Here is a 26,625-nt window from a genome sequence, read left to right on the forward strand (position 1 = left end):
AAGGTCATCCTTGCGTACCGAGCCCTTAGCTTCAGGGACACCATACCTGGTGTGGAAAAGGAGGCAGGGGACATCTACCTTCCTGACAACAGTGGACCCATGGACTCTGGTGACCTACAGCTATGAAAGCAAACTGGAAACAGGTTTTCCAGCCTCTGATGAGACTCGCATACAGTAGTTACTATAGTGGCATTTCCCAAAAATAAACCCTGACAGAGTCACAGCAACTAAATATGAGCCACAGGCACCATCTTCCCCCAGGATTTGTATCCTTGCAAAAGGGTCCCTGTTTTGTGCACCTCCGTATTCCTGCAATGGCTCGCACATGTTTGCTGAATGAATAAATGAGTTAAATTAATTTTCTTCTATCCATATAGAGAAGTAATGGGTAGGAGGCCAATTCAAGAACGCACTCAAAGTCTAAGTAGAGGGTGGTGGTCAGGGCTGAGTATCTAGCTTTAAAAAAAATCTGTTCATCCTATATTAATAGTAATAATGTTATTAACATCTAACATTGAGTGCTTACTATGTTGTAAGCACTTACACTGTTCTAAGTGTTTTAAAACATTTGCTATACTTGTCCTCATGTTTAGAGTACCTGCATGAAATAGTCCTTTTCCAGGCTGTAAACTGGGGTAAACACCTTCGAACACACACATTCAAATATTGATGCATTCACCGTTCCTTTACGTTGTTCTCCGCACCCTCCTAACGTGTTCCTACTATTGAGATATGACAGTCAAGCTCCCCAAATTAGGCAGCGCCTGGGGAACAAAGAACTTTTTGATAGATGTTGTTTTTGTTTGTTTGAAAATCTGTTTAAAAGAGAGAGGCAAATGTATTTTCCATTACAATACTAATTAGGCTTGTGCTCACTGACATAACTGTTAATAATGCTGAATATTCCTTTTTCATTCTATAAACAAAGAGTGATACCAATGTTCTGCAGCCAACAGAACATTCTGTCTTGCATCTCAGTGTTTTTGACAGTGGTCTTGGAATTCACACACGGACTTTCCTTAAAACATTTGAAATCTCTGTAAGTGAAATAGAGCACAGGCTATATAGATTTAGTTTAGAGGAACAAAAGGGATAAAGACTGGCTTCAGATGATTTTGCTGCTAGGAACATCCATATGGTAGGTTCCAATATTTTGCTGTTTTACAGATGAGGAAATGGAGGCACAGAACAATTAAGTAACTTGCCCAAGGTCACACAGCTTGAAGTGGCAGAGTTGGGATTCAAACGCATGCAGTGACTCCAGAGCCCTCCCTCTAGGTATGCCCTCCCTCTTAACCACTGATGTGGGGCTGTGTTAGGCTTTTATCAGAGGAAGGCATTTATTATTTAGATTTGACCACATGCAATTGTGTGAAGCTGCGTAAACAGTGCCTACGGCTCTGTCTTGGCCTCCGGTGCTGGAACCTGAAGTCGACGGGAAACAGTTAGGCAGTGATGATTGATGTGAAGTGGGGGGCAGCAAGGACAAGCAGGAACCCCTGAAGACGGCCAGGAACAGGACTCAAACGCCCACCACCTCCGGGCCTGCAGCTTTGATGATACCGGTTTCCTGCAGGGGAAGCTAAACATGTACCTGGCCCAAGAGGCAGAGAAGCTGAAAGAAGGGTCAGTGGGATCGGGGCGGGGGCGCTGTGGACCAAGCTGCTCTTCCATGCTGGTGAAGTGAGCTGGCGGAGAAGTGGTAAGGTACCTGAGCTGCAGTGGCACCTGGTGTCCCTGCTTAGACCACTGAGGCATCAAAATAAATGCCTTTCATCTTTCCTAATATATTTTTTAATTTGCTTGTTTCTCCTGTAACTACCTGGTTTCCTGGCCCTGCCAGCTTCCTCCTTCATCCCAGCTGCCTCCTTGGCCTTGGCATTGCTGGTGCCCCTGGGCTGCTCAGCCCTGACCACCACCTTGGCCCCAGCCCTGCCAGCCTCCTTGGCCCTGACCTTCAAGTTCCTGGCTACTTCCTCAGCTCACATGCCTTTTTGACCCTGGTTTTGCTGGCCATGCCATTCTTGGCTGCCTCAAGGGAAGGGAGAGGAAGGAGGGAGGAGAAAGGAAAAAGACAATTTCTAAACTTTTAAATGTCAGTTTTTCTTAAGTCTAGGATACGTGACTTGACATTACTCAGTATTCCTTTTGCTTGAATTCATCATGGATGTATCTCTACCTTCTGACAGGCGAAATCATCAGAGGGTCAGCCGTGACTTTACCAGACCCTCTGTTTTGAGTAGAATGAGGCTTCTGTGGATGGGAGGACAGCAACCTTCCCACTGTGGACCATGTTACTCCTCTGCTGGTTTGGATTCGGAAAACACCTTCTATAGTCTTCATCGACCTGAGAGGACAGAATCTGGCCGCTCCTGTTTTACTTTTTTGTTCTTTTTCTTTCATTTTCACGGTTTTAAGTTTCCATGAAAGTAAATATTTTCTTCGCATACAAAGCTGCTTTTCTTACAGTTAAATCTGTTTATTTTGGTCAGAGTGATTATCTCCTATATCAATGTGTTCAAGCTGATTATGCTTTAGTAACAAGACCAAAGTCTCAGTGGCTTGACCCCCGACGAGTATGCCCACTCTGCATATTCAACACAAGGCAGCAGAGGAAGGAGTCTATTCATCTGCGACATACAGGGACCCAGGCTTGGTGGGGAGGGCTCTATCTCAATATATTTGTCCATAATTCCTGTGGCCAGAGGAGGGGAATATTGCTAAGCACTCACTGGCTTTTTAGCATCCTGTATGGAGTGACACCATCACTCCTACTCTCATTTCGTTGGCTCAAGCAAGTCATGTGGACGTGAAGAACTTCAGCGGGGATGGGGAAGTGCAGTCTGTTTTAACATGTGTAAGGAGCACAGGGAACATTTTGGGAACAGTCCTAATGACACCCACACTTCCCTGTGCTGTGTAGCTATGAGTTTCATCCTGTCGAATCTAAGTGATGAGAGCCAATTTACTTTCTCATGTAAAATTGTGAAGCTGGCATTTCTTTCCAGACATCTGGAACAATGAATATTGTTCTTGACCAAATTCCAAGTATTTTCACTTAAAAGTTAGACATACTGTGATCTCTCTTTATGTTGGACATTTCTCTCACACTGGCATTTTATCTGCACTTTGCTGAAATCCTTCTTAGTTCTTGGTTTGTCACTTTCTCCCTTGTCTTGTGGAGCTCACACAGACTCTTTTCAGGAGACTCTTTTTCTAGAGTCTTAGGGTATGGTCCAGGAAAACATCTCTTGTTTGCTATTAGTTGTTCACTTCCTATGCCTTTGTTATTTTTCAAAGCACCTAGCTTCAGGTGGAAGGAAATTTCCTAATAAGAACTTCTAAATTAGAAACTGTATACTTTTCCCTCTCCACATGAATTTGTGTCCAGTTTGTTTCCACACAAGTCAGGAGAAGTAACCAGGTATGATCTAGGGACTTTAAGCAGGTTATTGCCAAATTTTAATAGTAATGACAACAAAACAATGACCCATTGTATCTGACTAGACCTTCACAGTTTTAGCCTCAAGAGATCTCGATCAATCTTCATTCGTGCTGCAGGTTTCCTGATGAAAACATGACATGGCACCACTTTCTGTTCAAAGGCAGATACATTGCATAGTTTTTTTTTTTTTTAGAAAACGCTTGAGGAAGATGGTTCTTCATATTGTCTTTAGGCAGGAATGGGGTGGGAGAGACCACAAGAATTAGCACCTGCAGTCCGTTAGCGCCACTGGGAAGCCTTAATTCTATCAAGGGTTACTGATGCAGCAAAAAAGACCAGAGACCACCTCTCTAGGAATAGCAGTAACATTTAGTCTTTTACCGAGAAACTTTAAAATGTTCTAAGAACAAGGAATATAAAATTCTACTCAATTAACACAAAATAGCAAGGTATATACTTCATTTCTGTGTTTTAGTCCAATAGGGGAAAGGGGGCAGAGTGGATGCAAAGCAAAAGGGAAAAGGAATCTGATAATGGGAGAGAGACTAATGTGTACACAGAGCTGGTTTATGGACAAGCACATAAACACGAATACAGAGAGACCACAAACCAACTCATGCCTGTGTGCGTTCACAGTCCCCGGGGGGCTACATAAACACATGCGTAATCACGGGCTTCCGTGAAATAGCAGCGTCCTCATCGGTCTCTGCAGGATATGACTGGTTATGTTGTCAGCACCGTGAGAATAGGAACATCTCATGAGATGTTCCTGACAGTGCGCCCTTTTTCTCTTCCCTAATATCACACTGCATTTTGGAAAGTCTAAATGTAGTGTGGGTCTACTGTCTTCAGTACTTGCCATGAGGAAATTAAGGGGAGGGTCCCATTTAGCCCGCATCAGAGCTCCCTCACTCTCCCCTCTTGTGCTGTGCCCAGGCCACCTTCCTGGTCTGCGCTAGTGCATCCCTTTCCAAAGCAAACTCTGGCCAGCAGCCCGGGCAAGTGAGGTGGGTCTTGCATGGCAGATGACATAGCTTCTCACTTGCTTAATCTATTGTCGTAATTTGGCAAACTCCTACCTTTTGATCATAATGGCAAATAAATGAGTAATATAAGTAAATAGGAGTCAATTTTTATTCCTTTATTCAATAAGTACTCAGTTGAAGGGCAACTATCCAAGCACTGTGCTAGGGACTGCGTATTAGTGATCAGTAAGGCCAACATAATCCTTGTCTCCTTTATTCAGCGTTTTGTGGGAAGACAGCAATAAAATAAATACTGAAGTGTTCCAATGAAAATATACTACTTATTTCTCATATCAGCACTGAGTTTCCCTTTGCCTCTCCTCGTCCTTTTTGCTCCTTTACATTCCCCACCCCACCCCACCCCCGTAATTCAATTAATAGAAGAAAGCAAAGACAAGAGCTCATTCCTATTTATGCTAAAATATGAGGACAGGCCAACTCTAGGCAAGTGTGACCCTTGTTTTCCATAGTCCTTCGTTCAGCTCTGCATTGACCAAGACTCTTTCCCAACTCCCTAGGCTCCTTTTCAAATGACCTGAAATTGTCCAGCCCTTTCACTTTTTCTAAGAACAAAGTTTTAGGGAAGTTCTGGGAAGTTCATGGGAAAGTAGTTTCCTCAAGAAAGAGAGGGAAACAAAAATGCGGCCCATCCAGGAGTAGCTTTAGATTCTTCCTTTGCTGATGGGATGGGAGCAAGAAGTTGACATTTATTGAGAATTAGTTGAGAATTATTGAGAATTTATTGTTACATTCAAGGCTCTTTATTAGGTTCTGGGGTCTGGAGAGGAGAAAACGTCACTGCTAATAGAGTCATGGGATTTAACTGCTGCTGGGGGTGGGTGCCATAGTTTTGGCTACCTAGCATCCAGGCCCGTTTTCTAAGGAAATCTGCTGTGTGCATGTTGATGAGAGAGTGGGCTTTGCTTCCTATGGTAGAAGCTGGAGGGTCAGATTTGCCTTTCCCAAGTCTCTTGTCACCTGGGTGTGAGCAAGGGCCTTAGGTTCCTCCTGGGGCCCTGGCATGTCTTATGTCTGGGGCTTTGAGTCTACTAGGCACAGGGTCTGTTGATAAGGTATCTTGAGTCTGATGTCATATCTAGACTTGTGAAGTAACTGTGACAGTGTTCTTCACTGCTATAAAGATGAAGACAGCACAGCCCTTGCCCTCCTAAAGCAGTGTGTGATAACTGTAATTAGAAGGGAACACAGTGATTAGGGAGTGATGGGCTCTGTCTTGTCATCTGAATGGCCCCAGAGTTAATAGGGGCTTTGTGTGTTGCCAGAGTATAAAGTGCAGGTGAGGGTGACAACAGCGAGTGATACAAAGGTTTCAAGACCAGACGAGTAGAGGTTATTGTGATACAGACAATGCTGGCTCTCACCGCTCTTGGAAATCTGAGCAAGGGAGGCTATAAACATGTGGGATGCCCTTACTCTCCACAGACAAGATGGCATTATGCTGTGGATTTGAAAATATTCACAAATGACTCTTGGAATGTAGTTTTCCATGGATTAATGTGGTTTGTGTCAAAAGTGCATATATATATATATTTTTTTTTCATCTGTGGTTTTGCTTTTAAGAGCAGGTAAAGATTTTTTTTTCCCTCTTAAATGTAAAATGCTAATTTAATTTAGTGTTTGGGAATGGGATGCTAATGTGGCTGAAAGCAGCAGTTCATTTTTTGTGGGTTTGACCATTTCAGAAACATCACATTTCTGAAAAATATTATTAGGAAAATAAATTTGAAACCACAGTCCAACTTCAGTGAGGAATATATAGTGTTTTTCCATTCTACTGCTTAAACAGTCCCAAGATTCTATGCCTCAGAGCAGGGATTTATTATAACTTTGCTGCATAGGAAAACAGAGGACTCCAGAGTAGATTCTGAAGTGGTTTTCCCCATCTACCTCTGGGTTGCTGTTCTTGGAAAACAGCTCTTGGGTTAGCCCAGTGGAGCCTTTTGTTGTGAAGAGAAATTGGCCAGTAGCATGCAGCTTCATGGGGGCAAAGGCCACTAAAGACTTGACTGCTTTTAGCCCCTCACCCAAACACTGGGGAAGTATTTTGGGGTATGAGAGTCTCAGAAAGATTAATTATATACATACATGAGAAGGATTTCCAGTTCTCCCGGACCAGAATATTTATTTATTTTGTTTTGATTAATTAGGCTGAGGTGAAGTTTTTACCCAAGCCTGATTCCCCAAATATTTATCATTTTTGAGCTTGTTAGCTGAAGACCAGCGCTTTGTATTCTTCCATATCCACACAACCTTTATGCAGTTTGGTAGTATGAGGCTACACAAAGAAACTCTGTGTATTGAGGATGAGGAAGACAATGGTCTAACTGTACTTTGCACTCCTCAGACAGACTCCTAGGACACACTGGGGGAACCACCCTTGTAGAAGGTGAGGGAGACTTGAAATCCAGGCATGTGGGGAAAGCTGGGTGGTTGGTCTGGAGAGGAGAAAACGTCACTGCTAATAGAGTCACGGGATTTCACTGCTGCTGGGGGTGGGTGCCATAGTTTCGGCTACCTAGAATACAGGCCCCTTTCCTAGGGAAATCTGCTGTGTGCATGTTGATGAGAGGGTGGGCCTTGCTTCCTATGGTAGAAGCTGGAGGGTCAGATTTGCCTCTCCCAGGTTGCTTGTCACCTGGGTGTGAGCAAAGGGCCTTAGGTTCCTCCTGTGCTTATATCTGGGGGTTTGAATCTACTAGGCACAGGGTCTGTTGATAAGGTATCTCGAGTCCGATGTCATATCTAGACTTGTGAAGTGACCATGATAATGTTCTTCGCTGCCCGCTTCCCTTGGCTTCTGACTCATTTGTGCCTGGTCTTCTTGTATTCTAATAGAGAACAGGTATATGGAATTCTTGTAATTCTAATAGATTTTGTGAGCTCCCTAATATCTTTAAAATAAATTCCTTTTTTGATTAAGTTAGTCCATGTCGGTTTCTGTTGTTTACAAAAAAGAATCCTGACTGACATAGTTGCTAAAGCCTGTAATGGTTTCTTGTTTATAGCTAGAATTTTAAACCTGGATCCAAGGATAGCTTTACCGCCTCTTGTGTCTATGTTGTACTATATGTAGAATTTTGGATATTTGTGCATTCAGATGGGGGGAGGGTCTCTAGCTTTTATTCGATTCTCAAAAGTTTCTCTAACTCTAAAAAGGCCAAGAACCACTTACCTGCAGGATACCTTTAAACTTAAATACCTTTAATTTAAATACCTTACTTAGGATAATGTACAAAACTTTGATGATCTGGCCTCTGTCTGCTGCTTCAGTTTTCTCTTTCATTGTGTTTCCTGTTGCTTCTGCTCTTTGTCCACGTTCTATGCAAGTCACATCTAAGAATTTAGAATTCTCTAAAAGCACCTCATGTTTTTTAATCTTCATGTCTTTGCTCATGATGTTCCTTCTGCCTTAAGTTCCCAGTGCTTTTCTTTGCTCTTTACCCCACCTTTTAGTTGGTTTTCTGGGCACCTACTCATCTTTTAAATTCAGCTGGCTTCACCTCTTCTGTGAAGGTCATAACCTCTGTGCTCCATCCCCTTGGCTCACCTGATTCCAGCTTTGTCAGCAGCCCATGTCATGTTAGCAGCCAGTGTGAGCATGTCTTCATCAGCTTGGGGCATTCTCCAAAGTCACTGAAGGTAGCTGCGCTGCCCAGGCACATCTTTATGGAGAAGTTAACCCCATTTGGGGGCCACAGTGGGCATGTCTGTGGATAAATGCCTCAGGCTTCCCATCTGCTGATGGGCCTATTCTGAGGCACCTTCATGGTTCTTCAGAGAGGACTCTGAGCACCTGGGCCCCCAGTTGTCCACAGTGGTGGACACTGTTCTGCACCCTCTATTGGCCTTTCTTCTTTCCTGTCTCCCTTTCCTTACTCCTCTGTTCCTGCTTCCTAGATTTCTGTTACCTGCACCCAAGGCTTTGTGTCAGCCTCTGCTTTTGGGTCAACCCAGATCAGGACAATCTCTTGGTGTCGTGCTTCCATGTTAGCTCTGAGGAGCTGCCTTAGCATCTATTGCCTTTATGGTGTTTATTTAGTGATCTCTCTCTCTAGTAAATAATTATGTCTTTTTTATTTCCATTTTTAAAAAATTTATTTTCATTTATTTTTCACTGTGTTAAGAACAGTTAATGTGAGATTTAGCCTCAACACATTTTGAATGTATATTATTGTTGACCATGAGTACGTTGTTGTACATCTTACTTGATAATCATCTTATTTAGCTGAAACTTTATATCTGTTGATTAGTAAGTCCCCATTTCCCCTTCCCCTTGCCCCTGGTAACTACTGTTCCAGCCTTTGATTTTGTGAATTTAATGACATTAGCTCTTCCTATAAGTGGAATCATGTAGTACTTGTCTTTCTTTTTTTGGCTTATTTCATTTAGCGTAATATCCTCAAGGTGCATTCATGTTGTTGTATATTAGAGAATTTCCTTCATTTTTAAGGCTGAATAATATTCTTTTATATGTATATACTACATTATTTTAACTACATTCATCGACTGGTGGACATTTAGTTTGCTTCTACATCTTCGCTATTGTGAATAGGGCTGCAATGAACATAGCAGTGCTAGTATCTCTTTGAGATCCTGATTTCAGTTTTTTTGGACGTGTACCCAGGAGTGGGATTGCTGGGTCATACAGTAGTTCTATTTTTAATTTTTTGAGGAACCTCTGTACTGTTTTCCATGGGGCCTGCAATTTTGCATTCCCACCAGCAGTGTGCAAGGGCTCCAGTTTCTCCACATCCTCACCAACATTTGTCTTTTGTTAAACTATTACTTCTTGAGGGTAAAGAGCTCATCTTATTCATTAGTGTTCCCTCAGTTTTAACAGAGAAAACTGTATCCTCATCAATGTGTGAAAAAACATAAGACATGAGAGCTTTCTTCAGATCTCTCAAGGGTTGTCTGTGTTTACATATCTCTGGGGAGCAGAACTAACAGTAGAAGTTACTAGAACACAGAGTTTAGTTCAATATGGGGTTAGCAGGGCACATGGGGGGGTGGTATTTGTTAGTAACAGTGGCTCATTATGGCATGATGACCCACTTGGTTTGCCCACTCTTCCCTCTCTAGCCAAGAATTCCTATAATAGAGAGTTTTATGGAAAAAGAGTCCCACATGCAGATGCCTACAGGGACCAGGCGGCCATGCAAACTAGTGAGGCGGGCTGAGTGTCAGATAATTGGGAATGGAGGGAACTTTGTGGAAATAAAGTGTGTGTGTTCTGTCTAAAAGGGGTAGCTGCTCCTCAGTTCCAGTCAACAACCTTTGTGCAAGAATATAGGTTCAGTGCTGCCAGATTTCAGTTTTTCAAGGGAAAACAGAAATCTGGATTCGTATATAAAAATTTCCAGTTTAGAGGACAATACGTGGGTCAAGAAGGCATCACTGTGGCTGAGTGTGGACCATGGGTTTTTAGTTTGCAACCTTTGTGTAGCATGTGTAGCAAAGGATGTTAAAACTTCAGGTGTGAGGACAGCCTCATCGAGAGACTGCCCCAGGTCCTGGTCAGTTTGCTCTCTTCAGGTCTGTAAACACACTCTGCCTATTCCCAACTCAGGCCTTTGGTCATCCTTTCTTTGCAGCAAGGAAGCTCTGTGGTTCGGGCTCTCCTTTGATCCTTCCCATTACCTGTCTTAGTGCACCTTCAGCATTTCTAGCACTTGGATGTCTGCTGCAGTTCATCACTTTCCAGTGGTCTGAGAGCTTGTTTTCTCTGTTTAACTGAGTTGTTGAGTTCCTCATATCCAGGGCTTCTATTTCACATGTCTTTCCTATCATTTGGAGCATGGTGTGGGACATGTAGCAGGTGCTCAATAAGAACTATTGGTTGACTGATGCTAGATGGCCATCTTACTCAGGGCTTTTATCATCACTCTTAGTAGAAGCTGAGTTAATAAAAAGGCTCTTAAGTAAAAAAATAAAATTAGGGCACCTGGGTGGCTCAGTTGGTTAAGCGACTGCCTTCGGCTCAGGTCATGATCCTGGAGTTCCAGGATCAAGTCCTGCATCGGGCTCCGGAGTCTGCTTCTCCCTCTGACCCTCCCTCCTCTCATGTGCTCTCTCTCTCTCATTCTCTCTCTCAAATAAATAAATAAAATCTTTAAAAAAAATTAAATTAAATTAAATTAAACCAGTGGGGCTCTTTCAGAAATCGAATAGGCATGTCCCCCATCTCCTATTGACCTGCTGTTGTTAGAGCTTTTATGAGGAAAATGGTGCCCAGTGTGTTACTTCTGTCACAGGCATTCTCATCCTTTCTCACTAAAGATACAGCAAAAAACCCAATCATCTGTTACCCTTTTTAGATCCATTGATTAGAGATGGGTTCTGATCAGAAGCTATGTGGCCATCCTTTTAAGGTAAAAGTGAGCAGACACCTTTTTGTTACAAAGGTTGTCTAAAAAAAAGTATTTTAACTGATTATGATAATTTATTTCTCTTCCTTCCCTTTTATTTGAAACACATCTTGTTTGCTTTAGAAATCTCCTTTCTTCTATATCTATGAAGCAAAACACAATATAAATAATTCTGTCATTTTATATATATATATAATGACCTCTGTGATAATGGGTATTAGGTACACTTTGGACACGGGAGCTTACTAATTATCTTGTAAATTTCTTTTAGTCAAGTTTTTCCACTTTTTTGGTGAAGGTGCTAGTAAGCATAAATTGCCAAAATAGTAGGTCTTCTCTATTGCATTTGTCCCATAATTGTTTATTTTGCCAAGTTTCAGTGCAGTTTTGCTACAAAGACAAGGAACTGACCATTCCTTCAGTGGACATTTATTGAGCCTCTATGGTGTGCCAGACCCTATTTTAGCTGCTGAAGATACAGAAGTGAAATTCTGTAGACAAGGAAGGCCCTTTCTTTCCCAGGACTGACCTTCTAGTGGTGAAAAACAACCACAAACCAATGAACAAATATATACACAAGACATTTGGGATGGTAGTAAGTGTTGGGAGAATAAAATAGGTTGGAGAGAATATATATGTGAGGGAGTTACTCTAGATTGGAGTTGAGGAAAGGTCTCCTTGAAGCTGTGACAGCTGAGACTTGAATGACGAGTGGGGGCCAGCCATGTTAAGATCAGGGGGAGGAGCATTCCAGGCCAACAAAACAGCTCCTTTCACGGGGCCTACGGCAGGAACCCATGTGGTGAGTGTGCTGACCCAGGAAATCAGAGGGATGGGGAAGTTTAGAGCTAACAGAATTATTATACAAGTGAATTAATTCAATGGCTTTTGCAGTTGAAATGTTTATGGTTGTGATCATTTAGATCTTAGAATCTGTGTCATGGTTTCAGGATTAGACTCAGTCATTATCCAAGATTCACGCTGGAGAAAGTCAATCTTTCAAAGTCTATGTGGTATATCCTGCTTTGAAGCCTCAAATTTCCCATGATAGGACACTAATAGAGTCTGGTGTTATATTCTTAAATTAAATTTGCCTTGGAAGTAATCACATGTGATGAACATAGTAACAAACAACTTCCTTCATCTTTTACTGTAATAATTGCTCTCAAGGATTGTAAGAGCTTATAGACAGTTGGAGCATTCAGTTTTAAAGTTAACTGGACAGGGAAGAAAGCTATTGTGGATAAAGTTTCAGATTTTCTTGGATTTTTTGGTATCTGCATAACAAGAGACCCAGTGAGTTGCCACCACATAACAAGACAGAATCCTGGATCCAGAGAGCATTTGTGATGTCCAGCCAACACAGAACTGCTTTTCCTCCCAAAGGGTGGTCTCCAAATCTGTTGTAGCCTTTGGCAAGATTTTTATATCACAATTGAAAACAGATGCCCTTTCTGCCCTCTCCCTTGTTGTCAGAATTACTACCATTGGCGGGGGGGTGGTGTAAGCCATGGTGGTCCGTCATGCACCTTCAGAATGCCCGGCCAGAGTCCTCAGTAGACATTCCTATTCAGAAACCTTGTATGAAACACTCTGCAATGGAGAATAGGTATGAGAAGGTGCCAGGTTTGTGAAGTTCTGATCATCTGCTCGGTGCATTCTGAATGTTTCTTGTCACAAAGCAAAACACGAGTCCTAAGGTTTAGTATAAAACATCTTTCTGGGGGCACCTGGGTGGCTCAGTTGGTTCAGCACCTGCTTTCGGCTCAGGTCACGATCCCAGGGTCCTGGGTTTCAGCCCCACATCGGGTTCCCTGCTCAGTGGAGAGTTTGCTTCTCCCTCTCCCTCTGCCCCTCTCCTGCTTGTGCTCTCTCTCTCTCAAATAAATAAATAAAATCTTAAAAAAAAAATAGAACACCTTTCTGGATGGTTTCTATTTTAGAATATTTAATCCTAGTGGAAAATATTTCATCCTAAAGGACTATGTAATCCTAAAGAAAAACTAAAACATACTGTCCCTAATGGACTATATTGAGTTTTATCCCAGGATGTGGCCCTAAAATGTGCCTGTATTTTATATACATGACATTGGGAATCCAGACTATCAAAAATCACTGTAAATTCTTGACCAAAAGAGACTTACGAGATATAACAATGAAATAAAATGTGTGGGCTTTGTTTGGATCCTGGTGTAAATCAACTAAAATTTAAACGACAACTGGGAAAATTGAATATGCAAGAGTGGTATAGAGTCAAGAGAGTGTTTCCAGCTGGGGCCATCATGGCTTCTCAGAGCATAAAAAATTTAAACTGAAACAGGTGAAATTCTGAGAGGGAGAGAAACGACAGGAAATGATTTCTGTGTGGCTACCAGTATCCTGAGAAGCGGGGAGCCTTTGAGTAACTCTAAGTAGGGGAGTTTGGCTGGAGGCAAGACCTCCTGCTGGGACCGAGCCTGCTGAGGGCAGGAATCTGGATAATGGGAAACACTGGCGAGGCAGTAAAGGTTTGGGGCAGTAACCTGAGTAGGGCTGTGTTGTTAGGAGCTCAGTCTGGCAGTGTTGTCCTTAAGGGAGGCTGCAGGGAGGAGAGATTAAGACAGCAATATCAATTTAGAAACTACTGCGAAATAGTTCAAGTGGGAAAGGAAGAAAAGTGTAAATTTGGGTGATGACAGTGGCAATATAAGGGAGGGATGATTACAAGACACGTTGCCAAAGAACTGACTAGATTTGATGACTGAATTTAGGTCCTCTTTGAAAGAGAACAGGAAAATTCATATGAATTTTGCATCATTTCATTGATGTAAGTAGTTAACTGTAAGTTTAATATACCTAATGTGACTGAATTGAGACTGTTTTTAATTTTTTATTAATTTATAGAAAGGTAGCCCCACCCTTGTAATTACTGAACTTTACACAAATCCTAAGAATGGCTTCACTTCCTCTAGCCATGGCTGCCTTTTTACCCATCTCCAAGAGTTGGACAGTGCTGTGGAAGAGAAAAAAATGTGACCTGAAACTAATAAAATTTATTGGTTCATTAAGTGAAATGTGACAGCACCTCTGAAAAAATAGTAAAAGTCTAGGGAGAGGAACCTGGAGGCTGACACTGGAGGATCAAGTCATGTAGAAAAGGCTACCTCGAGAGGATGTTCATTGTCCAGTGGAGTGGCAGAACCAGCTGCAAGGAGGGAGCTGGGGAATAAATCCTCTGACCTACTGTCTTCCTTCCCATTTCTCAATGATCTCCCTTTCCCTAGTCTAGATGGCAAGGGAACCCAGGGGTGTCATCATATGGGTCAGCCTCCTGAGAGTAGAACTGGGGGTGCAGACAGAAGGTATTCGTCATAGCATCCTCTTTACAACATCTAACAACATAGGGGAAGAGGGAAGGCTTGGAAGGAGATCTTCATAGAATCATAAAATGTTAGACCTGGAAGTAATTCTCAACCTCGTTTTAGAGATGGGAAAATAGAACCGTGTAGAGGTAGCAGCTGGGTACAGCTAATTGTCACAGAGTTGAGAAGAAATGACAGACGTTGTGATTTGCAGCCCTGGCTCTTTCCAGTAGGCTAGGTAGCTTCCATATAATCACAAATTCCCCAGGGCCACAGCACCAGCTCAGCCACTTCAGCAAGGTTGAAAACGGTAAGGAGGTCCCAGTTGTTATTCAAGGGAGTGTGTACGCATTATAGATAAAGCCATTGCAATAGGACATATTTCTGTAACTGAAGTTAGAGTCATTGTGGATAATCTAGAAAGTATAGAAATGTGTTAAGGAGAAAATAAAATCACCCATAATGTAACACAGAGATAATAATTGTTAATGTTTTGGTGCTTTCTTCGAAGTTTTAGAAATTAAAATTTACATAAATTGTGTATATGTCAATGCAAAATTAGTATCAGTTGTACATACAGTTTTGTATCTTGTTTTTTCACTTGATTGTGAATAATTTCCTAAGAGTAAATTGTCTTAGAATCTGAGTTTTAATAGCAGTAACATTTTCAATGGAGGTAGCTTAATTTTTAAAATGTTTTCTGTTATTAGACATTTGTTTCCTATTTTCTGCTAGATAATGCTGCTGTATGTGTGTGTGTGTACATGTATAAGTAATTGTGCTGATCTGCAGGATACATTTTTATAAATAGAATTGCCAGCGTAAGCATTTTCAGTGGTCCTTTCTGGTGGGTCACAGTGGAAAGAATGTAGCCCTGGGATCAGACATCCTGATCACTACTCTGCTTCTCCAGTTTCTGGATGTGTGACCTTAGGCATGTGAGTTCAGTCTGCTATCTGTTAAACAGGGATCATGCTGCCACTCCCCCAGTGCCCTGAGGAGAACTCCATGAGACAGTGCCTCTAAAGAGCCTGACGCATAGCGAGCGCCCAACACACATTACCTCCCCTCCCTGTGGGATGAGTTAGTTTGCATGCACGTGTGTGCACACGTCTGAGTGTACAGAATGAAGGGAAGAAAGTGTACTTCTGACACTGTGTCCTGTATCAAAAAAAAAGTAAAACTGACTTGAAAAGAGACAAATGTAGATAGACTATGAAGGTTTCTTTCGGTGAAAGAGAGACCTATTTAAAGTCTAAGGTGTTGATAAGGAAGATAGACACGGAAGTCCTCAGTGACTATTTTTCTTTGCACTGGGTTGTCCAGTAAATATTTCTAACCTTTTTGCCCGTCCCCTTTCTTCCTAAGTGCTCATCTTCAAACTCTACCAGCGGGCAAAGCACGTGTACAGTGAGGCTACGCGGGTGCTCCGGTTTAAGAAGATATGTGAGGAAGCACCTGACAACACGGTCCAGCTGCTGGGGGAGTTAATGAACCAGAGCCACGCGAGCTGCCGGGACCTGTGCGAGTGCAGCTGCCCTGAGCTGGACCAGCTGGTGGACATCTGTCGGTGAGGCTGACAGAGCAGCATGGCAGCGGTGGGGCGACGCTGCCCAGGAAACTGTCTAAATGGATGAAAACAATTTTCATAACCCTCTAAGTGCCTCACTTCCTGAGGTGTTGTATACAGAGCTAAACTTATTCCCTCCTCAATATCTGAGGGAGAAAGATTGGAGATCTGACTCCAGAGCTTTATGAGGCTCCAGGTGTGGAATCAGTTCCTCCCATCTTTCCATCTTGGGATGACTCGGTATATTTCGGGGAGCTTTGCTTAGACAGGGACGCTGCTGTTACTTTCTCATTAGGTTTTCATCAGTGGTATCCGCTACAGCGGTGCCCTGCAGCATCTTCTATTTGGTATCCTACGTTTGGTAGCTTTATTCAAAAGAAAGGAGAAAACAGAAAGAGGGCCTCAAACCTGATCAGAGTGTATTCAGGCGCAGGGGAGGTTGATGAAGGAGTTACTCGGAAAGCCGGCATCCTCTGCCACCCAGATTTAGGTTAGGCAAGTTGGAGAAGTAAGGATTTGATGAAACCCTGTTTTATAACTGGTTGGTTGAGACAGAAATGTAAAGAGGAAAACTCTTTCACAAAGCCTGACAACAGCTTCCTTATAATTGTTAGAGAATGGGGGTAATGGATAGAGTAGCATGGTCACTTTACCCAGAAGGGATTTCACTGACCTTGGGAAAACTGAAGGGGAAATGGGGAGAACTCTCAAATGGCTAGATGTTATTTCCACTGTGAGAAGATGATACAGAACTGCCTGCAATTAGTCATGAAAATATCATTAACCACTTGGCGCCTATGGCTTGCCTCATTCATTGCTAGACTCCCAGCTTGAAAAGTATAAATCAACTAGCTCCAGTGATCACAAATGGCATGTATAACCCAACTTGTAGAGAGATTTGAACATAGCATTGATGAGAATCCTTCTGTTGACGTCAGAGTTTGCTCACTAATTGCCAAAAAGCCTTCCAGAGCTTGTTCCATTAGAACTGCTCTTTTCTGAAAGTATCAAGGGCCCAGTAAATGGAAGGAACAAATATTGTTCAGTTCTGGAAATCAGAGGAAGTGGGATGATTTGTGCAGAAATCAGGAAGAAGTGTCTTTGCCTGGAAGGTAGTGGGATTGTTTGAATTCCACATGAAAGGCAGTGAAGGGGCATTTGCCAGCCTCCTGGACTTCCCTAAAGAACTTTCTCTTCCTGGGATGGCCAATCAGCTCTTGCTCTTTTGGAGTCTACATTCTCATGGGGAAAGAGGGAGGGGACAATAAAAAATAAATCAAGTGGTAGTAATAAGTGCTATGGGAAAAAAAAAAAAAAAAACAGAGAAGGGATAGAAGGCACCAAGGTTGGGTGGATAATCTTTCTAGGAATTGGTTGAAGAAGGCTTCTCTGAGGAGATGATGTTTGCGCAGAGACCTAAAGGAAGTGAAGAAAGGAGAACAGCAAGTGCATGGGCCCCGAGGTGGGGACGTGGCCGCCATGTGTGAGGAACAGCTAGCAAAGCGGTAAGGTTGGAGGGCAGTCAAGGAGGAGAGAGTGGCAGGTGATGAAGGAAGAGAGGTTGTGGGGGACGCATACAACGTGGGCCTCATGGGCCATCGGAAGGACTCTGGCTTTGGGTGGAAAACAGTGGTAGTGGAAGTGCAGCAGGATGTGGTGCCAGATGTGCCTCGAGGGAAGATGCAAAACATCACCCTGGTGAAAGACAGGAATCGAGAGGACTGCTGGGCTTTTCGCCTGAGAAATTTTCCTCGTTCCTCTAGAAGCCACATTTTGGGAAGCCCGATTTCACAGTTTGGGTTCGAGATTATCTCATAGTACTGTAAGGTGGGAGAGTAGGAAGGAACCTGTGAGATCCAAGAAGGCACTGAGAGGTGAAGTGATTTCAACCATGTGATGGGTCAGTGCGAAGCCGAGCTCCCGACCCAGTGTTTTTGCCACACCTCTTTTCTCTTCCCTTGGGATTACCAAGATATGGAATGTGGGTCATTTTTGTATGTGTGTGTTTTTTTACCTATTTTTCTCTCCTGGCTTAAAAGCTTTAATAATGGAAACTTTGGTTGTTACAGGGTGCAGTGTTTGAACATTGAACAAAACCATGCTGAGCAGGGGAGGCAGTGTGTGTAGTAGGAGGCCAACTGCGTTGAAGTTAGGAAGGCTGAGTTCTAGTTGTGCCACTTTTCCTTTTGAGCCGTGTGTCTTTTTCTGTTCTAGCAGTCCACAGGGCTGTGTATGTGTATATATTTTAAAGATTTTATTTATTTGAGAGAGAGAGAAAGAAAGAGAGAGAGCACAAGCAGGGGGAGCAGCAGGCAGAGGGAGAGGGAGAAGCAGGCTTCCCGCCGAGCAGGGAGCCTGACACAGGGCTTGATCCCAGGACCCTGGGATCATGACCTGAGCCAAAGGAAGACACTTAACGATTGAGCCACCCAGGTGCTCCAGGTCTATATATTTTTAAAAATATGGTTCCAGTGAAAGATTTAGTGGCTATGTCTTAAAAGGGTTTAGAAATGCACCTTTTATTTATTATTTCACTTATTTGTTTTTGGAAGCTCCTTTCTTAATAGCTTAATTAATACTTGAATTTAACACTTAAATACTTTATTTCTTAAAGTATTTCTGTCTAGCCCATTTCCATCTGCTATATTTTCTGAGGAAAATACAGTTGTGTCTAGTATAAGGAGCGCCCTCTCCTTTTTATGGTTGTTTTTGTTTGGGAAGTCAATTGCTAAGCATCAAAATAAGTTTCTACCTATTCCATAACCATATAGGGACCAGGTTTCCCATATTGAAAGGTTACCTTTGGGCATGTTGTAAATATTGGCCAGAATAGTTGTCAGGTCCTTAAACTTCTTATATAATTATTTTTTTCTTTGCTGTCACTGTGACCAGAAGATATCTTCAAATATGCCTGTCGGTTGCCAGTTACTAAAAGGTCCTAAGTGGCGACGAACCTCAGAGAACAGCCCTCCGGGAACTCTCACTAATGCCATTCCTCCCTTAAGCGAGCAAAAGCTTTTCAATTGGGTATTTGTGTCCTATGTGACACCAAAGTCTAAACCCCACTTTCAAGAGATCTGACACACACTTTTTTTTTTACTTTAAATTTTTATTGTTATGTTAATCACCATATATTACAACATTAGTTTTTGATGTACTGTTCCATGATTCATTGTTTGTGCATAACACCCAGTGCTCCATGCAGAACGTGCCCTCTTTAATACCCATCACCAGGCTAACCCATCCCCCCACCCTCCCCTCTAGAACCCTCAGTTTGTTTCTCAGAGTCCATCATCTCTCATGGCTCGTCTCCCCCTCCGATTTACTCCCCTTCATTCTTCCCCTCCTGCTATCTTCTTTTTTTTTTCTTAACATGTATGGCATTATTTGTTTCAGAGGTACAGATCTGTGATTCAACAGTCTTGCACAATTCACAGCGCTCACCATAGCACATACCCTCCCCAATGTCTGTCACCCAGCCACAGCATCCCTCCAACCCCACCACCACTCCAGAAACCCTCAGTTTGTTTCCTGAGATTAAGAATTCCTCATATCAGTGAGGTCACATGATACATGTCTTTCTCTGATTGACTTATTTCTCTCAGCATAACACCCTCCAGTTCCATCCATGTCGTTGCAAATGGCAAGATCTCATTCCTTTTGATGGCTGCATAATATTCCATTGTGTATATATACCAGCTCTTCTTTATCCATTCATCTGTCGATGGACATCTTAGCTCTTTCCACAGTTTGGTTATTGTGGACATTGCTGCTATAAACATTGGGGTGCATGTACCCCTTCGGATCCCTACATTTGTATCTTTGTGGTAAATACCCAGTAGTGCAATTGCTGGATCGTATGGTAGCTCTATTTTCAACTGTTTGAGGAACCTCCATACTGTTTTCCAGAGTGGTTGCACCAGCTTGCATTCCCACCAACAGTGTAGGAGGGTTCCCCTTTCTCTGCATCCCCGCCAACATCTGTCGTTTCCTGACTTGTTAATTCTAGCCATTCTGACGGGTGTGAGGTGGTATCTCATCGAGGTTTTGATTTGGATTTCCCTGATGCCGAGCGATGTTGAGCACTTTTTCATGTGTCTGTTGGCCGTTTGGATGTCTTCTTTGGAAAAATGTCTGTTCATGTCTTCTGCCCATTTCTTGATTGGATTATTTGTTCTTTGGGTGTTGAGTTTGATAAGTTCTTTATAGATTTTGGATACTAGCCCTTTATCTGATGTGTCATTTGCAAATATTTTCTCCCATTCTGTCGGTTGTCTTTTGGTTTTGTGGACTGTTTCTTTGGCTATGCAAAAGCTTTTTATCTTGATGAAATCCAAATAGTTCATTTTTGCCCTTGCTTCCCTTGATTTTGGCGATGTTTCTAGGAAGAAGTTGCTGTGGCTGAGGTCGAAGAGGTTGCTGCCTGTGTTCTCCTTTAGGATTTTGATGGACTCCTGTCTCACATTTAGGTCTTTCAACCATTTGGAGTCTACTTTTGTGTGTGGTGTAAGGAAATGGTCCAGTTTCATTCTTCTGCATGTGGCTGTCCAATTTTCCCAACACCATTTGTTGAAGAGACTGTCTTTTTTCCACTGGACATTCTTTCCTGCTTTGTCAAAGATAAGTTGACCATAGAGTTGAGGGTCCATTTCTGGGCTCTTGATTCTGTTCCACTGATCTATGTGTCTGTTTTTGTGCCAGTACCATACTGTCTTGATGATGACAGCTTTGTAATAGAGCTGGAAGTCCGGAATTGGGATGCCGCCAGCTTTGCTTTTCTTTTTCAAGATTCCTCTGGCTATTCGGGGTCTTTTCTGGTTCCCTACAAATTTTAGGATGATTTGTTCCATTTCTTTGAAAAAAGTGGATGGTATTTTGATGGGGATTGCATTGAATGTGTAGATTGCTCTAGGTAGCATTGACATCTTCACCATGTTGGTTCTCCCAATCCATGAGCATGGAACGTTTTTCCATTTCTTTGTGTCTTCCTCAATATCTTTCATGAGTATTTTATAGTTTTCTGAATACAGATCCTTTGCCTCTTTGGTTAGATTTTTTTTCCTAGGTATCTTATGGTTTTGGGTGCAATTGTAAATGGGATCGACTCCTTGATTTGTCTTTCTTCTGTCTTGTTGTTGGTGTATAGGAATGCCACTGATTTCTGTGCATTGATTTTATAGCCTGCCACTTTACTGAATTCCTGTATGAGTTCTAGCAGTTTTGGGGTGGAGTCTTTTGGGTTTTCCACATACAGGATCATATCATCTGCAAAGAGTGAGAGTTTGACTTCCTCTTTGCCAATTTGGATACCTTTGATTTCTTTTTGTTGTCTGATTGCTGTGGCTAGGACTTCTAATACTATGTTGAATAGCAGTGGTGAGAGTGGACGTCCCTGCCGCATTCCTGACCTTAGGGGGAAAGCTCTCAGCTTTTCTCCATTGAGAATGATATTCGCTGTGGGTTTTTCATAGATGGCTTTTATGATATTGAGGTATGTACCCTCTATCCCTATACTCTGAAGAGTTTTGATCAAGAAAGGATGCTGTACTTTGTCAAATGCTTTTTCTGCATCTATTGAGAGGATCATATGACTCTTGTTCTTTCTTTTGTTAATATGTTGTATCACGTTGTTTGATTTGTGGATGTTGAACCAAGCTTGCACCCCAGGGATAAATCCCACTTGGTCATGGTGAATAATCCTTTTAACGTACTGTTAGATCCTATTGACTAGTATTTTGGTGAGAATTTTTGCATCCATGTTCATCAAGGATATTGGTCTGTAATTCTCCTTTTTGATGGGGTCTTTGTTTGGGTTTGGGGTCAAGGTAATGGTGGCCTCATAAAATGAGTTTGGAAGTTTTCCTTCCATTTCTATTTTTTGGAACAGTTTCAGGAGAATAGGTTTTAATTCTTCTTGAAATGTCTGGTAGAATTCCCCTGGGAAGCCATCTGGCCCTGGGCTTTTGTTTGTTGGGAGATTTTTGATGACTGCTTCAATTTCCTTAGTGGTTATAGGTCTGTTCAGGTTTTCTATTTCTTCCTGGTTCAGTTTTGGTAATTGATACATCTCTAGGAATGCACCCATTTCTTCCAGTTTATCTAATTTGCTGGCATAGAGTTGCTCATAATACGTTCTTATAATTGTTTGTATGTCTTTGGTGTTGGTTGTGATCTCTCCTCTTTCATTTATGATTTTGTTGATGTTGGTCATTTTTCTTATCTTTTTGATAAGTCTGGCCAGGGGTTTATCAATCTTGTTAATTCTTTCAAAGAACCTGCTCCTAGTTTCGTTGATCTGTTTTAGTGTTCTTTTGGTTTCTATTTCATTGATTTCTGCTCTGATCTTCATTATTTCTCTTCTCCTGCTGGGTTTAGGCTTTATTTGCTGTTCTTTCTCTAGCTCCTTTAGGTGTAGGGTTAGGTTGTGTGTTTGAGACCTTTCTTGTTTCTTGAGAAAGTCTTGTATTGCTATATACTTTCCTCTTAGGACTGCCTTTGCTGTATCCCAAAGATTTTGAACAGTTGTGTTTTCATTTTCATTGGTTTCCATGAATTTTTTTAATTCTTCTTGAATTTCCTGGTTGACCCATTCTTTAGTAGGATGCTCTTTAGCCTCCATGTATTTGAGTTCTCTCCGACTTTCCTCTTGTGATTGAGTTCTAGTTTCAAAGCATTGTGGTCTGAAAATATGCAGGGAATGATCCCAATCTTTTGGTACTGGTTGAGACCTGATTTGTGACCTAGGATGTGATCTATTCTAGAGAATGTTCCATGGGCACTAGAGAAGACTGTGTATTCTGTTGCTTTGGGATGGAATGTTCTCAATATTTCTGTGAAGTCCATTTGGTCCAGTGTTTCATTTAAAGTCTTTATTTCCTTGTTGATCTTTTGCTTAGATGATCTGTCCATTTCAGTCAGGGGGGTGTTAAAGTCCCCCATTATTATTGTATTGTTGTCAATGTGTTTCTTTGCTTTTGTTATTAATTGCCTTATAAAAGTGGCTGCTCCCATGTTCGGGGCATAGATATTTACAATTGTCAGATCATCTTGTTGGATAGACCCTTTAAGTAGGATATAGTGTCCTTCCTCATCTCTTATTACAGTCTTTGTTTTAAAATCTAATTTGTCTGATATAAGGATTGCCACCCCAGCTTTCTTTTGGTGTCCATTAGCATGGTAAATGGTTTTCCACCCCCTTACTTTCAATCTGGGGGTGTCTTTGGGTCTAAAATGAGTCTCTTGCAGACAGCATATGGATGGGTCTTGTTTTTTAATCCAATCTGATAGCCTGTGACACACACATTTTTGTGTGTGGATGTAAGGAGGAAGAGAGAGGAATGCAGAAGAATGAAAAAAATAGTGGTGATATGGGGTGGTTAAAACTGGGAGAGGAAGACGGGTAATAGAGAGTAATAGATGGTAAATGTGTGGAAAGTTTCAATGAAAAATGAGACACTCTTAAGCTCTGGTTGCTCCTGAAGCTTCGTGACTGTTCACTGGGTCAGGCAATGGAGGCGTGGGTTGTGCTGGGAAGGACCCTGGCAAGGCCTGGGGTGCCGGTACATAAACCCAACTTCTGGGAGGTTAGTATTTTGTTTAAGAATCCTGATCATCTCCACACTTCCCTGTCCCTTTAAAAATGTTAACAAGCATAATAATAATAATAAAAAATGATAAATAAAATAAAAATGTTAACACCAATGGGGAAGGTGTGACTAAGAATGGGCAGCCTGAGAAGTTTGGTTGCCTTTTGGGAGACAGAATAGGACAGAGGAAAGCTGAAATGGGTACAAGGAGGAGCAAGGCTAGAGACAATCTTTACTTCCTGATCCACTTTAGAATTCCTTTATTTTTCCTGAAGGCCTGCTTGGAAACTATGTGCATGAAAAGACAACTAACTGATTGAGCTAATGAAGGATTTCAATGCCTAGATACCTAGGGCACTACATACAAGCTAAAATCTTTTTTTAAGTTTAATTTTTAAAAAGTTTATATTAAATTATTGAACATACAGTGTAATATTAGTTTCAGGTGTGCAATATAGTGATTCAACACTCGAATACATCACCCTGTGCTCATCACAGCAGGTGCCCTCCTTCATCCTTATCAACTGTCTAACCCATCTCCCTTGCCCCCCTCCCCTCTGGTAACCATCAGTTCTCTATAGTAAGAGTCTGTTTCTTGGCTTGCCTCTCTCTCTCTCTCTTCCTCTCTCCCTCTCACTTTTTTTCCCTTTGCTCATTTGTTTTGTTCCTTAAATTCCACATAGGAATGAAATCACATGGTATTTGTCTTTCTCTGACTGACTTATTTCACTTAGCATTATACACTCTAGCTCCATCTATGTCCCATTGCAAACGGCAGGATTTCATTCTTTTTTATGGCTGAGTAATAGTCCATTCTGTGTGTGTGTGTGTGTGTGTGTGTGTGTGTGTGTGTGTGTGTGTGTGTATACACATACATACTATATCTTCTTTATCCATTCATCAATCGATGGACATGTGGGCTATTTCCATAACTTGGCTATTGTAAATAATAACTATTATAAATAATTAAAAAATAAATAAATAACTGTTATAAATATTGGGGTGCATGCATCCCTTTGAATTAGTGTTTTTGTATCCTTTGGGTGAATACCTAGTAGTGTGATTGCTGGATTGTAGTTCTATTTTTAACCTCTTGAGGAACCTCCATACTGTTTTCCAGAGTGGATGCACCAGTTTGCATTCCCACCAACAGTGTAGGAGGGTTCCACTTTCTCCGCATCCTCTCCAACAGCTGTCATACAAGCTGAAATCTTAATGTGATCTGAGCTAGACTATATTCAAAAGGCATCTCTAGGTAGCTAGCCTATAAGGATACTGTGTAAGAAGGTACTAGATGACCCAAGTGGAGAGAAGAGGGGGAAAAAGAAAGGATATTTTTTTTTCAGTTGAGGCTTTTACTGTTCTTTAAGAGAAAATCAGTTTAGCATCCAAAGAAAGGACCAGGTAGGGAGAAGGAAACTACATTTATGCAGTTAGACTGTTTACTGTTTTTATTAAATTAATGTTAGAAGACGTCAATTATGTGAAAGTATAATAATGAAAGGAAAAGATGAAGCTTGTCCAATTATAAAATAACTCTATTAAATGAACAAAATGTAAATTTTAAGATACAGCTAAATTGTGAAGTAGGATTCATTGAGAAACGCAGTACAGTTCTGAAACCAAGTCAGTTATATCATTTGTTATCGGTTTTCTTGGTTATACTTAAGAAAAAATAGCTAATGCCTTTTATTTCTGTTTTGACACTTGGTGAAATTAGAGACCTCATTGCTGCATCATTGTCCAAGCTATTAAAGAAGATGAATGACAAATGTTAATAGACTAGCAAAGAATCCAAAAGTTAATTTGCTGTCTTCCTCAGAAATCTTTTCAAGCTTTATTCCACCGCTCTGCTGCTCAGCCTCTTGCACCCATTCTCCTGACCATGTCAGGGAAGAATGAAGTGTAAACCTGTATTTGTATGTTCCCTTTCTCATGATCTTGAGGTTAATCTTCACACTCTGACATATAAAGGGAGAGGCCCATTTCAGCTGCACTTAGGGGCTCACTTCTCTTTGGGCCTGTCTTCTCCTTACTGTCCTCTCCATCACCCACCCCCGCCCATATTATATAGATGCCATCTGTAGGAACCAACTCAACTGGTCTTTCATTGCCTTTAGTGGCTTACATTTCTCAGATAGACTTACATAGTTATATTTTCTTGTACTTTCTCATTTGAACAGTATTTGAAGTTTGTGGTTTCTTGAATCTAAAACAATCTGCAAGTGTTTCCAACTTGGCTGCAAAAATCATAGAAATTGTTCTGGAAGGTCTGTTTCCCTGAGATTGTAGCCAGAAGATTCTAGGCTTTAAAGCACAAGCTAGAAGTCTTTCCACATATAGAATACATTACTAACAGCTTATATTTATATATATTATACATATGTGAGCTGTCTCACATGTAACTTAAAATTGTTTTCTGTGCCTCAGAAAATTCTATTTTAAAATTTAGCTATTTCTTAAAAAATATATTTTGTTCAGGGGTGCCTGGGTGGCTCAGTTGGTTGAGCATCTGCCTTCAGCTCGCATCATGATCCCAGAGTCCTGGGATCGAGTCCCACATTGGGCTCCCTGCTCAGTGGGGAGCCTGCTTCTCCCTCTCCCTCTGCCTGCCGCTCCTCCCTGCTTGTGTTCTCTCTTCTCTCTCTTGCAAAAATAAATAAAATCTTTAAAAATATATATATTTTGTTCATTCAAAAGAGATATTTTATAATTGTTTGGACATGGTCTCTTTATTATTATACTTTGTTTCACATAACTGAAGTTTTCTAACCTTAATTTAATAACAAAATAAATGGCCTGAATTTATATTTTGATATTTTAAAACAAATGTAATAATAATCCAACAAGGATTTATTAGAAGCTACCAAATGTTTGGATTTGTGCTGGGCTGGGGTTACAGAGATATAACCTGTCTCTAAATTCAGAATATTTGGAAATAATTATATAAATATTTTGAAATAAAATTGAATTGAAATACAATACAATACAATCCCTTGCTTCTTTCCTTCTTTGTAGTTTATAGCAGAGCTGGGTCTTACTGGATCTCCCTCCATCCCTGTACCTTTTTCTGTACCATGTATCTTAGTAAGTGCTTCATGGTCCAATCAGTTTGTTTAGAGTAGAACATTTTCATCAGGCTATATTAGGTGCCTGGAAAATTAGTTATATGGATGTACTTTTCAGTGATAAAAGGATCAAAGGGAACATTCTTTATAATCTTATCTCTCATCGCCCTAGCCGTTGTTTCGTTTCATAGATCACACTTA

At 41.4% G+C, this 26,625-nt stretch overlaps 1 protein-coding gene across 9 annotated transcripts in view; it reads left to right on the top strand.

The window, feature by feature from the left end:
• Positions 1 to 26,625, top strand: part of GALK2 (galactokinase 2) — a 132,945-nt gene that overhangs the window by 96,296 nt on the left and 10,024 nt on the right. For all 9 annotated transcript variants that reach the window (XM_025883675.2, XM_025883674.2, XM_073876971.1 and 6 more), the window contains one exon: positions 15,569 to 15,770. In XM_025883675.2, coding sequence (XP_025739460.1) covers positions 15,569 to 15,770 — 202 coding nt within the window. The remainder of the gene's footprint in view (positions 1 to 15,568; positions 15,771 to 26,625) is intronic.

This window comes from Callorhinus ursinus, unplaced genomic scaffold (genome assembly GCF_003265705.2).
Source record: "Callorhinus ursinus isolate GAN/ISIS: 27379988/994484 unplaced genomic scaffold, GSC_fseal_2.0 scaffold25, whole genome shotgun sequence".
NCBI classification, from domain to species: domain Eukaryota; kingdom Metazoa; phylum Chordata; class Mammalia; order Carnivora; family Otariidae; genus Callorhinus; species Callorhinus ursinus.